At 39.3% G+C, this 13849-nt stretch overlaps 1 protein-coding gene across 2 annotated transcripts in view; it reads left to right on the top strand.

Annotated features, from left to right (window-relative positions):
* Positions 1-643: 643 nt before the first annotated feature.
* Positions 644-13849, top strand: part of DMD (dystrophin) — a gene marked incomplete at both ends in the record, with an annotated part of 1256016 nt that continues 1242810 nt past the window's right edge. For both annotated transcript variants that reach the window (XM_080362523.1, XM_080362521.1), the window contains one exon: positions 644-734. In XM_080362523.1, the coding sequence (XP_080218649.1) occupies positions 644-734 (91 nt within the window). The remainder of the gene's footprint in view (positions 735-13849) is intronic.

The following is a 13849-nucleotide window of genomic DNA, read 5'->3' as shown; positions in this document are numbered from 1 at the left end:
GCGGGACTATCACCCTTCCAAGGATGAATTACATAAGATGGGGAAGACGACAAGCTCCGGCGCGTTTTCCTTTTGTTCCCCGAGACTCGGCCCTCAGCCCCGCCGGGGCAGATACGGCTGCTCCCCAGGTCTGGTAGGGCTACGGGAGTTCCCGCGGCACAGCCGCGGGTTGCGCGGCTGACATCTCCAGCCCGCGTTGGGTAATACTGTGTCCCCAAACCCGCGCAGCCCGTGGGGCCACGGGGCTCTTCTGCCGTGGGGGTCCTCCGCGGCGACCCGGGCTGCCCGGGAGGGTGTCCGCAGCGATGTACAACTCTGTAAGTCACCACAAAAAGTTGAAATCCTTCGCCCCACAGTGATACGGCTCCTTAGTTCCCGTTCCCCACGCTACCGCGCAGGCGGTGCTGTGGGAGCTGCTCAGTCATTCTTGCCCCTCGTGGGGCCACTTCCTCACTAATTGCTCCGCTCCTCATCGACCGCGCGCGGGGCGGGGGCGAGGGGGGGTCGGAGCCGGAGCCACCGCCTCGGCGCTATTTCAGGGCGGGCGCACCTGTCCCGGCCCGTCCCTGGCTCCCTCCGCCTTCGCTGTGGACCGGCTGCGCTTCCCCGCTTTTCTCCTTCCTCAGCCCTGTACTTCTCGGGCATGGCTGAGACGGGACGTCCCGGCTCCGGTGCCGCTGGGGCGGACGAAGCCGCCGCTGATGAATTCCGCGATATCATCCGCAGCCGGTCGGGTAAGCACCGCTCCTCTCCTCCCGGCGGGCGCGGGGCTCGCCCGGGCTGGGTTCGCTGCGGGGCGGGTGGGTTCGCGGGGGACCCGCCGGCGGGGCGGCAGCGCGGAGCGAGGCGGGTCGGACGCAGCCCCGGCGTGGGGAGGGCGGTACATCGGCTCGGGGGAAGCGCGGGGCCGGCAGTGAGCTTTTTGTGTGTGGGTTGGAGGTGTTTTTCTTTTTGATTAGCTCAACTTTTCCTTGCGCTCTGCGGCGTAGAAGGGATTTGTCTGCCGGCTCGCTGGGCGGATCGTGCATCGCAATGTGACAGGAGCGACGTTTGCGCCCCTCTGCCAACACATGAGTGTCTCTGTGCGCCTTTCCCCCCGCCCCGGGTGTCCCCTACCTTGGGCTGTGGTAAAGGGACCGGATGGTTATGCAGCTTGTGTTAGCGGGGCAGGTCGTTAAAGCTGTAAATGGAAGCAGCTGTAACGCTCCCCCAGAGGATAAAGTTTCAGGTGCCTGTGCCCTTTTTGCTTAGTCCTGGAAAGAAACCAAATCCGTGGTAGTAAAGGTATTTATAGACTATTCCGCATTTACTCATTTGCAGCACGAGTACATGTGGAGCTACAAATTAACTGTTTCTGAAGATGTGTGTGCTTGCCCAGTAAACAAGCCTTAAAATAATGGGGTCCTTACAGATTTAAATGACTTTTAGAAAATTATCTGTGTTGTATTTGTTTTAAGAAAAAACAAATGCTTGCTATGCATTATGCAATAATTAGAACTGCTATGGGAAATTTAACTTTGAAAGTACTGAGGTGGTAGTAAGCAGACCTTAACATTTGAAATGATAGATTTTGTGAATGTTTTCATTCTGGTAGTGTAGCGACACTTGTAGCAACATTTAGTGGTTAACAAGTGAAGTCACAGTTGTGCAGTTCTTGGGTTGGAGATCTTGTGTTCTTGTGTTTCTTCTAGTGCTGCCAGTCTACTGCATTTCTCATGTGAACAGCTTCTCCTTCAGCATTTAAAAGGATGGGTATTGCCCTGGTGGGAGTAGGAAGTGGTGGGATTTGGTGGCTGCTCAGTTTTTCTTACTGAGACCTGCTTTTGGCTCCCATGTTATGTCTTTTATCTAAGCTTCTGCAGCATGAGGAGAATGTGAAGGAGAAATGTGTTTGAGCTGTCTCCAAAGTTATTCCTGGTTAGGCTGATTGTGCTACCTCTTATAACAGCACGTGTTCTCTCTTCCATACTTGGCTCACTTACAGTTAGGAGGGCATAAAATGAAGTATGAGTGCAACACAAAGGAAAGATCTCTTCACGTAATGGATTGTCCTCTTAGTGAATAATGGTGTATCTGGGCAGTTGCTGGTTGGAAATGAGAGAACATGAAGGTGGACAAAAAATAATATTTTATTAATAATATTTTAATGTCTGTCTGATTTCCATAAAGTGATGTTAGAGTTAATAACTTGGCTACTAGGTGCTTACAACTCTGAGCTGAGAAAGCCCTGTTCTCCCTTTTATTTTTTTCCCCTATGGCTAGTAACTACTTTAAATGTTCAGTTTGGTTTCCCCTTTTAAAGATTCATAATTGAGAACAGACAACCTCTAAAAAACTAGTCAGAAAATGTTACCTATGCTTTTCCTAATTATCCCTTATATTCTCTGTTTCACTTGGAAAGTCTGTTTCCAAATCAGCTTCAGTGGCAATATGTTAGGTGTATGGTATCATAGTAAGTGTAAGATCTCAAATGGCTCTAAAATGTTTTTCCAGTTTCCTGCTATAAAGCAGTATTAGAATTCAGATGTTAGCAGCAGACATGGAACAAACGTTTGTGCTTCTTAATTGGACACAATTCCCTGGTCTATTCTCTATGATGAATAAGAAACAGGATCTGTTTAAGGATCATAGAATTGTCCCAGATGTTTATAAGCCTGAAGAGATGAGAAAATTCAATTTCCATGGTGGTGTTCATCACAGGTATACCTCTTTTTTTTCAGCAATATACCTCACAGTGATCTCTTACTTCTGGTTCTCTCATTGTTATCATCTAACTTTGAAATGCATTGCTTAGAATCTGACTGTGCGTTTGGGGAGAAATATTATATATGTATAATATTTCTCCCCAAACTCATAGAAAGATATATATATATACACATACCAGCTGTTCAGGCAAATAAGCTGAGAAGAACTTGGTGAGATAGTGTTTGCAAGCCTGAGGATGGATTAATTTTGTTTTGAGATTTTTCTGTAACCTATTATGAAGGTAAGGCATTTGTGCTCCATTTGTTTGGATATGTGTTCATCTTGGACGATTTTGAATTGTAAGTCTTAAGAGGGTTTCTTGGGAGTGAAATGCTGGCATAGCCTTCTTACCCATATAGTAATAGTAAGGAAGCTAAATTTTTTTCCTAGACCTGCAGGAGGGGTTTTGTGGTCCAGTAGGGAAGTTCTTGGTGACTGAAAGCGACGCTAGTGCGGTAAGTCCTTGGTGATTTAGGGCATCAGATACCAAAGGAGCTATAAAGAGACTATATCCCACTTGTTTTTAATTCTTTTTGTAATAATTTTAATGATTTTTTGCCTTCCTGGGTAAAAAAAAAAACCAAAACTTGACCTCTGGTAGGTGTAGGTTTTGCCCTTTCATGAAACCAGAAGAAAATATAAGGTAGAACATGTTGATGTACTTGCCATATAAAAATATTCCACACAGTTTTTTTCAGGTCTTATTCAAAAGCTCAGAGCACCAACATTTTAATGAGGTGAATGGGCTGATGCAGATAGCATTAATCTAGTCATCCTGCTGTCAATTCTAGGTAAAGTAATTGGCAAAAGTTATGAAGATTTACTTCAAGTAAAGACAAAATAAAATCTTAAAATTAAAGCTTGTTAGCACAATTTAAGGGAAAGCAGGCTCTGTCAAATATTCTTTCTCTTGCAGTATATTACAACACACACACACAAATAGTACTGGCAATAAAATGCCTAGTAGATTGTTTTAAACCCGCAAAATGGTTGTATTCCGGAAGTTGCCATCATGGAATTGTAGTGGAATTGGGTTATCCCTGTTACATCTCCACTGGGATAATTACTAGTTCCCAAACTGACGCTTCATTTTTCACTTCCACTAAAACAGAATGGCTTGGGTTGCCTGGGCGATCGAAGAAGATTCATGGAAATGCAGAGTTTGAGAGAGGAATGTAAGCAGTGCTGCCAGAGAGAGGGGCTGCATTAGAAAAGAATTTAGTGGTCACTGCAGGGCTCTGTTCAGCATGTGCTTGTAATACGATGACATAGGGAAATAGGTGTAGGAAAGCTATTTTTGACTCTTGTGTATGGCATGACTGATACTAGTATGAGAAGTCTTTAAGAAAAAGAATATCCACAGAAAATGAGATCTAAGCTGAATTTCTATGGAGGTCAGCCAGTAATTTATTAAATCCTTTTTTGAGAGGTTATAGAAGTGACTTTATTACTTTGTGTTGAGTATATTCATGGGCAGAAAATCCTGGATGCTGAAAGTCTGGCAGGGGAAGGTATAACAAAAATGTGATAGCTAACAAGTTCAAATTAAATCATGTGTTATCTTGAGCAGGGAAGATAGTTAACCTCTAGGGATAGATCCTCCATCTCTACAGATGTTTGATGCAGCACTTGGTACTTTTAAAATTGAGATTTATCCAAATGCAAGTTACTGGATTCAGTACTTAAGAGCCTGTCATAAGTGATCAGTCCAGTCATCTATTTCATGGTCCCTTCTGGCCATAATAGTATTAATTTGTGAATCTTCTCTTAATAGAAGGACATGTTCTACCTTGTTCTTCAGTGTAATGCTTGCCATCTGAACTGGGCTTTCTCCAGACCTGATGGACCACCAAGTTCCTTGCTGGCATGAGGTTGAGCATCCTCCTTTTGTTCTGAGCTGGGGTGATGGCAATTCTGAAATATCACTGCTAAAACAGACTCTAAGTCTCAAGGTTTGTTGTTCAAGATTGATCCAGACAGCTGTTAAGTTAGTGTTTGCGAAAAAGACAGTGTAAAACAACTGTAAATATGAACATGTTACAAGTTGCAGTCACTTCCCAAACCATTATTAAACATGCCAGTATAGTAAGTGTGAATCTTTAATGCATTGTACTTGATGTCATGCTCATTGAACACACAGAGACCGTGCTTAGGGAAATGGATGTTGCAGAACTTAATAAAACCTATCTTTGTGATTCAGTTTCTCTGAAGAACATGTAGATTCCAGTGTCTAGAATTTCTGTCCTGGTGGTACAGTAAAGTACCACTGTCAAGTCTCAAATGCATCTATATGCTTACCACATAAAAAGAATAATTTTAGAAAACAATGTAAATACAACTCAAAGCAGAGAGCATAATTTCTGCAATAAAAAAAAAGACTTTCATCAATTTAATGAAGATATAGATTTTACTATTACTGTTGCAGAACTTAGTTACTGTAGACATGATTAGCAACAAAAAGCCCTCTAATTTATTTGTTTTCATACGCAGCCTTTAGAAAAAGGCCTTAAGGGTTCATATGTCCTTAACTTCTATTCAAAACAAAAACCCCGGTGCAGATCCAGTGCACGCTGCTGTTATGACATGATGACTTTGCTTAGAAGAATGATTTGGTGTGGTTAAGGGTTTGTGTGTAAGGTCTTGATCCTTTCCACATTCTTTTCTACTACCTGAGTTTTTGACTAGAAGATAACAGTCTTAATATACAGGCAAGCAATTCTTAGAAATGAACACTAAGCAGTATTGAACAAGTGTAAGTCCTGGACACTTGGTTTCCTATTTTAATTTAATGCTGTAAAAAGTTGTAGGTACAATCTATGATGGTAATACAAGTGGTTAAATAGACATACAGTGGTTCTTTTCCCTTCTTTCTCCTCTTCGCTCCGCTGCCCTCCCACAGCTTCACTGACATGGAAGCACAGGTGACTAGAGCTGTTAGTACATATCCCAAACAGGGTAACTTGAGTGGCTTCTTCTCTCTCTCTCAAACACCTGAAGACCTGACAGAGCTCCCCGGGTTCATCGCTACAGGACTGGGCTCTGCCTGTTTGGCTGAAGCACATGTCCCACTGCTCCTCCACATGATGATGCCTTGTGAACATTAGTAGTATGTCTGGGAAAACAAATGAATTGATTAATGGTTCTGAGTAACAAAGCATCTGTGCTGTATCCAAGGTGTCGTAGCTTGCTGATTGGGGAACCTCATCTGCCAGCACATCTCTGCTGTGCTGAGCATCATGATGCAAGTGTGCCAGTGGTCTAGGACAAAGAATTCAGTATGCCCAAATGTGTGTGCTGCTCCCTGTCAGGAAGTGTCAAAATGGCATTTATGGAGTGCTTCTGGGCAAGAAGAAAAAAGTGATATCTGGGTTGAATCTGTGTGAGGTTTGGTGGCATGCTTCTATGGCATTGCTACCCTAGCTGCAAACAGTTGGATCCCCTTAAAACATAAAAGAAATACCTTTGTGGCTGCTGAAGATGGAGATTTGATGCTGATGAATCATAAGTGCTTGCAGTGAAGGGAGACTTGTATGTGATATCTCTGTTCCTAAAAGTGCAGTGTGTGGGAACAACTGTGGATCTTGTCCAAAATGGGTTTTAGAGGCTGAGCCAAGCTACTATATGGGGGAAAGTACAGGGTCATTAGTCATAAGTGTATATGTGGATTTAAATATTCTTTTTTATACATAATTATTTTACATACAAAATTTGTCTTTTAATGAGTATAGTTTCATATTATCTAAAGAAAAAAATACTGTGCTAGTAACTCTGAATGAAGTAGAATTCAAATGTGGATATAAACTGTTCAGACTCTAAATCCTGGCTTTGCTGCTTCAACCATGGTTTTGTGGGACACTTGTAGCATGCAAAGCAATTGCAGGACAAAAGCTGCTAGTGATGTGGTAGCAACATCCTCCTGTTCACCCCACTACAGGACGTAGGTTTGCTGGGCTTACCAAACAGAATACAGTCAAGTGGATATATATATATATTTTTTTTTTCCTAGTTATGTATTTAAAAGACATGAGTCCTTTTCAGAAGTGCTAATCACTTGCAGCTTCTCTTAGTTCTCAATCATTTCAGTCTGAACAGAACTGTGTGCGGGAGGGAAATCACTCCTAAAAGCATTACCAAAATGTCTCAAAACTTAACTCCTGTTAAGCAGTAGTCTCTTTAAAATAAAAAATGCTGACTTTTGAGCAATGGTAAAAGGTCAACTAAACAGCTGTTTAGTTAAGATATTACATTTAAAATCTTGCTCTCTAAATATGTGTTCGGTTTGTCTTGCCTGTCTTCTGTATACTGTTGCTAAGGCAACAATATTTTTGTATGTTAAGAAGTTCTGATATTTCAAATGTAAATGTAGAAAAACATTTTATGTTTCTTAAACTAGCTTTAGACATGCAACATTTGTAAATGGTTGGCATTTAGCTAGTTAAGTACAGGTATATGGGCTTTTTCTTTTGTATGACTGCTGATTCTGGCCTCTGGATAAGTACATACATCTTGAGATTAACTGTAAGACTTGTTGGACATTAAAAGGTAATGGGTTTATTTTCATTAAAGGAGACTCCTGCAATTTGGATCTCAAATTGAGAGAGCTCAATTCAACACTTGTTCTCTCTCTTTTTAAGGTAGGGATAATTACTGACTTGAATAAAGTGGTGATTTGTTTGTGGTCATCAACAAGGGAAAAAAACACCCTGGCATTAAGTAACTTTGAGGTATGAATGTCTTCCTTGTGAAAGCTGATCTGTCTTCTACGATGTGTCAACGTCTTGCTGCATGATGCTCCATTCAATGTTGAATCTATGTGATTACTTCAAATAAAGCCCCACTTATTTCTGAAGCTTGATGGGAATTGTGCTCTTTTGTGTAATCTGGCAAAAGTATTGTACTGAATTTCAAGGTTAGTTTTATGCTGTTCTTATCCTAGATGATTGATATGAAGAGCATGATGTGACTGAGTTACGTTGTGGCATGCAATCAGATACCATAAATAGTATTATGTACATAATGTCTTGGAAGTGGTTGCCGGGCTGCTTCTAAAGTGCACTTTAGGTTGGATATTGAAGGCATAGTTTGGCTCATCATTTTTAAATATCAATCTGTTCATTAGGCAGATAATATACTGGCTAGCTAATTTATTTTCTTGTTTGGAAGGCTGATTGAATTGTAAAGAAATAAAACAAGTTAATATTTTGTTTCTAGTTTGTGATTTTTCTTTGTACCTATTGTCAGTGTGTGTGATCCTTATCAAATAGAAAGTGCACCCTTATACAATTATTTAGGACATTTTTAATGCCTAGCAACTTTCATTTCCACCTTGTTGTACAAGGAAAAAAAAAAGTAAATCAGACTTTCCTCAAATCTAGTGTTCTACTTAAGTTTAAGATGATGTTTTGGGGGAAGAGGAGCTGTAAAGGATGTGAATTAGTGAAAACTTCCAGATAAGCTGTGGCCCCCAATAAGCTTACTGCAAAGAATGTCTGGCCTTGTTTTATTCAAAAGGTAAGGTGTATCTTAGGAAATAATATCTTTTATCTTGAGGCAGTATATTAACAAGCAACCATTGAAGCAAAGCTTATTTAGCTATAATTTCATGGCTTTGTGATGTTAACTTTTTGCTAGATGATGGAGTCGGTCCTTTTAATTTTCTCTAGTGCCAAGAGGAATTTGTTATTTTGATGTTTGGAATTTGCCGAACTGCTTACAAGTGGATTAATATGACATTTCAACTTTGTCATAAGATCAGTAGAAGTAAGCTAGCGTAATAAAGGTTGTATAATAAAGTTACATTCAATAGTATTTTTGTTCTTGATGGTCCACATCTGTTGCAAACTGTTTTCAACTGTCTTCAGCCTTGCAGGCTGCTTTTAAAGTGTGAAGTGAAAATCTGTTACACCTATGACCCAAATATTTTTCTTTAGTTCCAAATATGCCTTACAATTCTAGAGGCATCCTTTCTTTAGACTATCACAGTAAGCACATAGGTTTCTGAATAAACTAGCAGCTGGGAAAACAAAACCTTCTATACATAATTTGTTTTATTTTGCTTTTTCCGTCCACAATAATTAAGCTAATTCAATTAGGCTTTGTGTAATCTTTCCCCTTTTACCTCAAGTATAATGTTTTACTGAAGGCTAGAGGGATGTAACTAAGGATTGGCAGTGTGCACTTGTAAAATATCATTCTTCAGCTGAATGCTAGCCGCCTCCACAAAAGGATTTCTTCTTGTTGTGGAAATGGAGTTGTGTGGATGTGAACAATGATAACTTTGTAACCTTGCAACTTTGGAAAAGTCTAGTTGGTTACTCCTGGTCTCCAGCTTGACTGAAGTGTCAGTGTGCTGTGAAAAACATGTGAACTCTCACAGGACTTGCTGCTTGGTCGAGATTCCTTCCCCATGGATTCCTAAACCCAACAGATGGGTGAAGAACACTTACACTGTGTGAAGAAATGTTCTGGTCTGCTTCCCAATCCATCTTGGACTTGCTAAATTTATGTTAATGCAGTCTTTTTTTTTTTTCACCTCTTTGTGATATTGGTGGCTGGTGATGGTAATAATGACAGTAGCGTTGGAAGATGACCTGTGCCCTGGGATAACTGCTGAGTTTGTTTGTTTGTTTCATAGCTATAAAGGTTATTGGTAGTGCAGAAAAAGAGTGGTAATGCTACAATGAAATATGCTACTTGCTGAGCATTTGCTGGCTGGCTTGATCAGAGATGTGCAATGTGGATATAACCTGAGGCTGCTGCTATTGAGATAGGCTCCTGCACTTCCAGACTGAAAGTAATCAGGAGATAACTTGGTTCATTAGAAATAATTAAAGGAAACAGTACTAATTGGTCATAACGTTCTCCAGTAGAAGTTGATAAACTTTTCCTAAGCCCTTGGGAGAGGAAATAACCAAGAATTATTTGTTTGAATATAACCAGATGAATAAACGTGATGGCCCTTAGGCAGTCTTCTCCCTTCTTTCTGAGCAATCCCACATGATCTTGTCTAGAATTGTGGTCTTATGGTTTTCTACCAGGGTTCCTGCTAAATAGAGAAATGAGTCTACAAAAGGAGTGTGAGGTTCTGATTTGCATGTCAGTGTAGAAAATTAATTTATCATAATGATTGCTATTTGGCTGATGGTTAAACAGAGGCATAGATAATACTAATGCATTCTTGTTGCAAAACTGAAAAGTCAATTAAACTCCATGCATCTAAGACAGATCTTTTTTCATCAAGATTTCCTTGAAGGTTCATGTGACTTCCTCCAGATAATAAATTAGCAACTGGGAATGGAATACCAAAGCCATTCTTTAAACTCTTAATATGAACTCTCTCAGAATACATTGCAGAAAATTCAGCTGCAGTAGTGTTGGTTTTTTTTCCCCCCCTCCTTAAAAACTGGTTGGAAAAAATCTTCTGACTCATTTAGACTTACGTAAAATATGCTGCTGGAAAGTTGTTAGTGATGTGTTATGTCAGGATTTCAATCATCTGTTGTGAGAAAGAAAAGAAAGTACAGTACATAGACATGACTACTTTAGTCGTACAACTAATTCATATTAAAAATAAAAGCACTCACCAGGAAGAGTTTAAAGCTTCTGCAAACCTAGAATAGTTTTAAATAGTTTTTTGTGGCTAGGCTTTTAAAAACAATTATTTCTACTTAACTAGTATTAGCAATATCTTTAATCTCTTGTGGCTGTTGTAATTTGAAAATACTTCTGAGTTTTGAAGTATGAATCTGTATAAACACTTTGAAATCTCAACTTCATTGTGAAAGATGAGCCTAATGCTCTTTGTTCCAAAATGTTATACCTTCTAGCATCCTAAACAGATAAGGCTATATGTCAATTATACCAAAGATATATTTAAAACTCATGCTTTGTCTTTCATAAGTATGTCTTTAACAGCTAGCAGAATGAAGGATTCTTTGTTCTACCTGAAATTGTAATAATTTTTGCAATAATAAATGTTCTTTAAGTAAGAAAAACAAAGCTCACCAAGAATTGCAGTTGTGGAATGGGGAACCCAGCTTCGGCTGAATTTAGGATTACTCGCCAGTACATGCCATAACAGAGACTGATGGGGAACCTTCTACTGAGTGTAGGTGTACAGAAAATCCCCCAAAATCTTCAGGTTATAAGCATTTGAGTTTTTTAGTTATTTATTTGTGTGTTGGTGATTTTTGTTTGTTTGTTTTAAATAAAGACAGCCTCTCTTTGCTCCACAAACTGTGAATGAAATGCTAATTGAGTTTCCAGGTTATAGCAGTGTGATACGTTGCAGCTCTGACTTCTCAGTGTTGATTAATTACTCTTCATCTACTTGTAATGGAGCAAGATGAATCTGCATTGTATTTCAAATGTGGATGGCCATTCTCTGATCAAATCCAACTTTACCTTAATTCATACTCTGACTGAGCCTAATCTCCTGAGCAGGCTGTCCTCTGACTTCAGAGGATGCTTCTGCACATGACCCTGTCTTCAGGGGACATGTGCCACCTGTTTGTACTCCAAAGTCTGACTTACAGCTCCATCATATAGAGTTGAGGGTCCTGTCAGAACTTGATGCAACTTGCTGAAGTTAACAACACTGTTGTTGTAAAGCTACAACTTAAGCACAGGCTGCTGTTGCACAGTGTGGCTACCAGCAGCATGAACTGCAGGCTGGGCACTTGACATGTTAGTCCTGGTTGCTAGACAGTGTACCAAAACCAGCATGATGATAGCTGTTGGCACTTCTAGAAGCAGAATAGCGTGAGAACATTCTTGTATTCTAAAAGATAAATTATGGGATGTAGTAGTACCTGAGTGAAAGTAGTGGGTGGTTGGGTATTTTAGGAAGTGGTACTCTAGTAGAGGAGGGAAAGGCTGGCTTGCTTCTTACAAATCCTCTGGCTGTGATTCCTCAATAGAGCACTGTTAATGAAGGAGAGATGAAGCCTTGGAGTAGACAAATGTGTTCCCTTTATATAACACCATGAATGCATGGTGAATAGTGCTACTGTTGTACTGTAGTAATTTTAAAAAAGCTCTGAAGCTATCATTTGTTCTAGCAGTATTTAGCAGTATATTTGATGTGCTTCTACCTAGACAGGTGCAGAACTTGTAAAGAGAATGATACACTGTAGTATCTGAGACGATTGAGAGTGACTGGGATGGTAAGGAATATAGAGTTCTCTCCTGTGTCTCAGTTATGTATGATATACATATATGCTGGCTGGGGAAGAAAAAGAAAAGTTAAATTTCACTTAAAATATCTTATTAAATATTTTCATGTAATTCAATGAGAATGCTACTGGCAGCAGTTTTCAGAACACTCAGAGTAAAGATGAGCTTGGCCCACTTTTGTGGGTTTTTTTACCCATGTAGCACCTGGCTTCACAGGAATTCCATGCAGACATAAGTGTGACTGGAATGAGGATATCCCTTTACAGGGTTGTTGTGAACCAGAAGTTGTAGTGACTTACCTTCAGTGCATGTTCAGCTTATTTAATGAAGTGATGAACAAGTGAATGAGGCTGAATATACTGAAAGGCAAAAAAAGCTGTGAGTTGTCTAGGTATACTGATGCATGGCATTTGTTCTGCTTTTACCCCCTGCACTGATGGGAAGTTATCTACTTATTGCTGTTCATAAGAACTTAAGAAAACTAAATTCAGCTTTTTCTTCAATGCATATATTTGTTCAAAGATAGTCTATTGAAGGATGAACCATGAGGCTTCAGAGTCAAATATCAAAATCTGTAGAAAATTCAGGTGTGTGAAATGTATTTTTTTCTTTTACATAGTAATTACATAAAGAATGTTTAAAGGAAACATCCTTGTTTAATAATGAACCAGCTCAAGTTTATATAATTAAGAGGTTTGGATTGGACATTTGTAGTTGAAGTATTTGATTGTTGAGTTTCTATCTTAATTCAGGGAATTTTCCCAGCAATGCTACAGGATCACTTGCTTCTCAAAGATAGCACTGGAATGCAAATAATTCTTTTGAGATACTTTTGGGATGTTTCACAGCACATAGTATATCCTGCATATGGTCTTGCCAGTGATTCTTTGAGCAGGATTCCAAACTCCAGTGTTTTGTGAAATTAATATCCTTTTTACTAACTCCACTGATCAGCATACCTGGTTAAAATTATTTCTTTTTTTTTCCCCAGAAGCAATAAAATCCAGTGATTTCTCAGTTAGTGTTATATTCAGGTATATGTTTCAAAGTATTAATTACAGCAGGCTCTTGATTAAGAAATCTTAATTAATTTTCTCATTTTAGGATAAAATTAGTGTCTTATAAAATTTAATGACTATAGCTTTCTTTCATAGGAATGCATCTTAATTATAATCGATATTTTAGTGTTTTGAAGACTAAAGAAGTCATATACTAGTTGAAACATAACTAATTTACATGTCTAAGATACTTAAAAAAAAAAAAAGACCCCCCAAAAACCCAACAGCAACAGAAACCACTACAAAATAGAGAGTTTATTTTCCTTTAGTCAGGGTTATGTTTACATGTATTCATAGGTCCATTAATGCATTTTGAATTCTAAACCAACATTTTTCTGATAGAGCAACTGGACCATGCTGCTTTGCTTAAGAGATAATTCTGAGATAAGCTTTATAATGTCCTTAAATTATCTTAATATATGCTTCTATATAAAAAAATAGAGCTGTGACAATCATAGTTCAAAGGAAAAGTTGCAAGAGTAACACAGAGTACTAGTATTTTGTGAACATGTATGTGTGTGTTTGGCTTTTTTTCCCACCAGTACACCTCAACATCAGAGGTGCATTAACAGTTCTATTGCATTTTATAGTACCATACAGCAGATAACTAGCTGGTTGGTAAACTGTAGAAGAGACAAGGTGTCCTGAAACATAGAAAAAGTAGCATAGAAAATGGACTCCTTGTTCAGCATGGTACACCATTATCCTCGTGAGATTTTGTGTGGTAGTGTTTTTGTTTGGGGGGGTGGGGGTGGTGTATAGTTTTGTGGTTTCGGATTTTTTTTTTTTTTTTTTGGTGTGGGGGTTTTGTTTTGTTTTTGAGGCCCTGTTATTGTAATAATTTTGCTATATTGGATTCCAGCTTTTTTGTG

The sequence above is a fragment of the Nesoenas mayeri genome (assembly GCF_963082525.1).
Source record: "Nesoenas mayeri genome assembly, chromosome: 1".
In the NCBI taxonomy this organism is placed as follows: domain Eukaryota; kingdom Metazoa; phylum Chordata; class Aves; order Columbiformes; family Columbidae; genus Nesoenas; species Nesoenas mayeri.
This window is presented reverse-complemented; position numbering and strand designations above follow the sequence as displayed.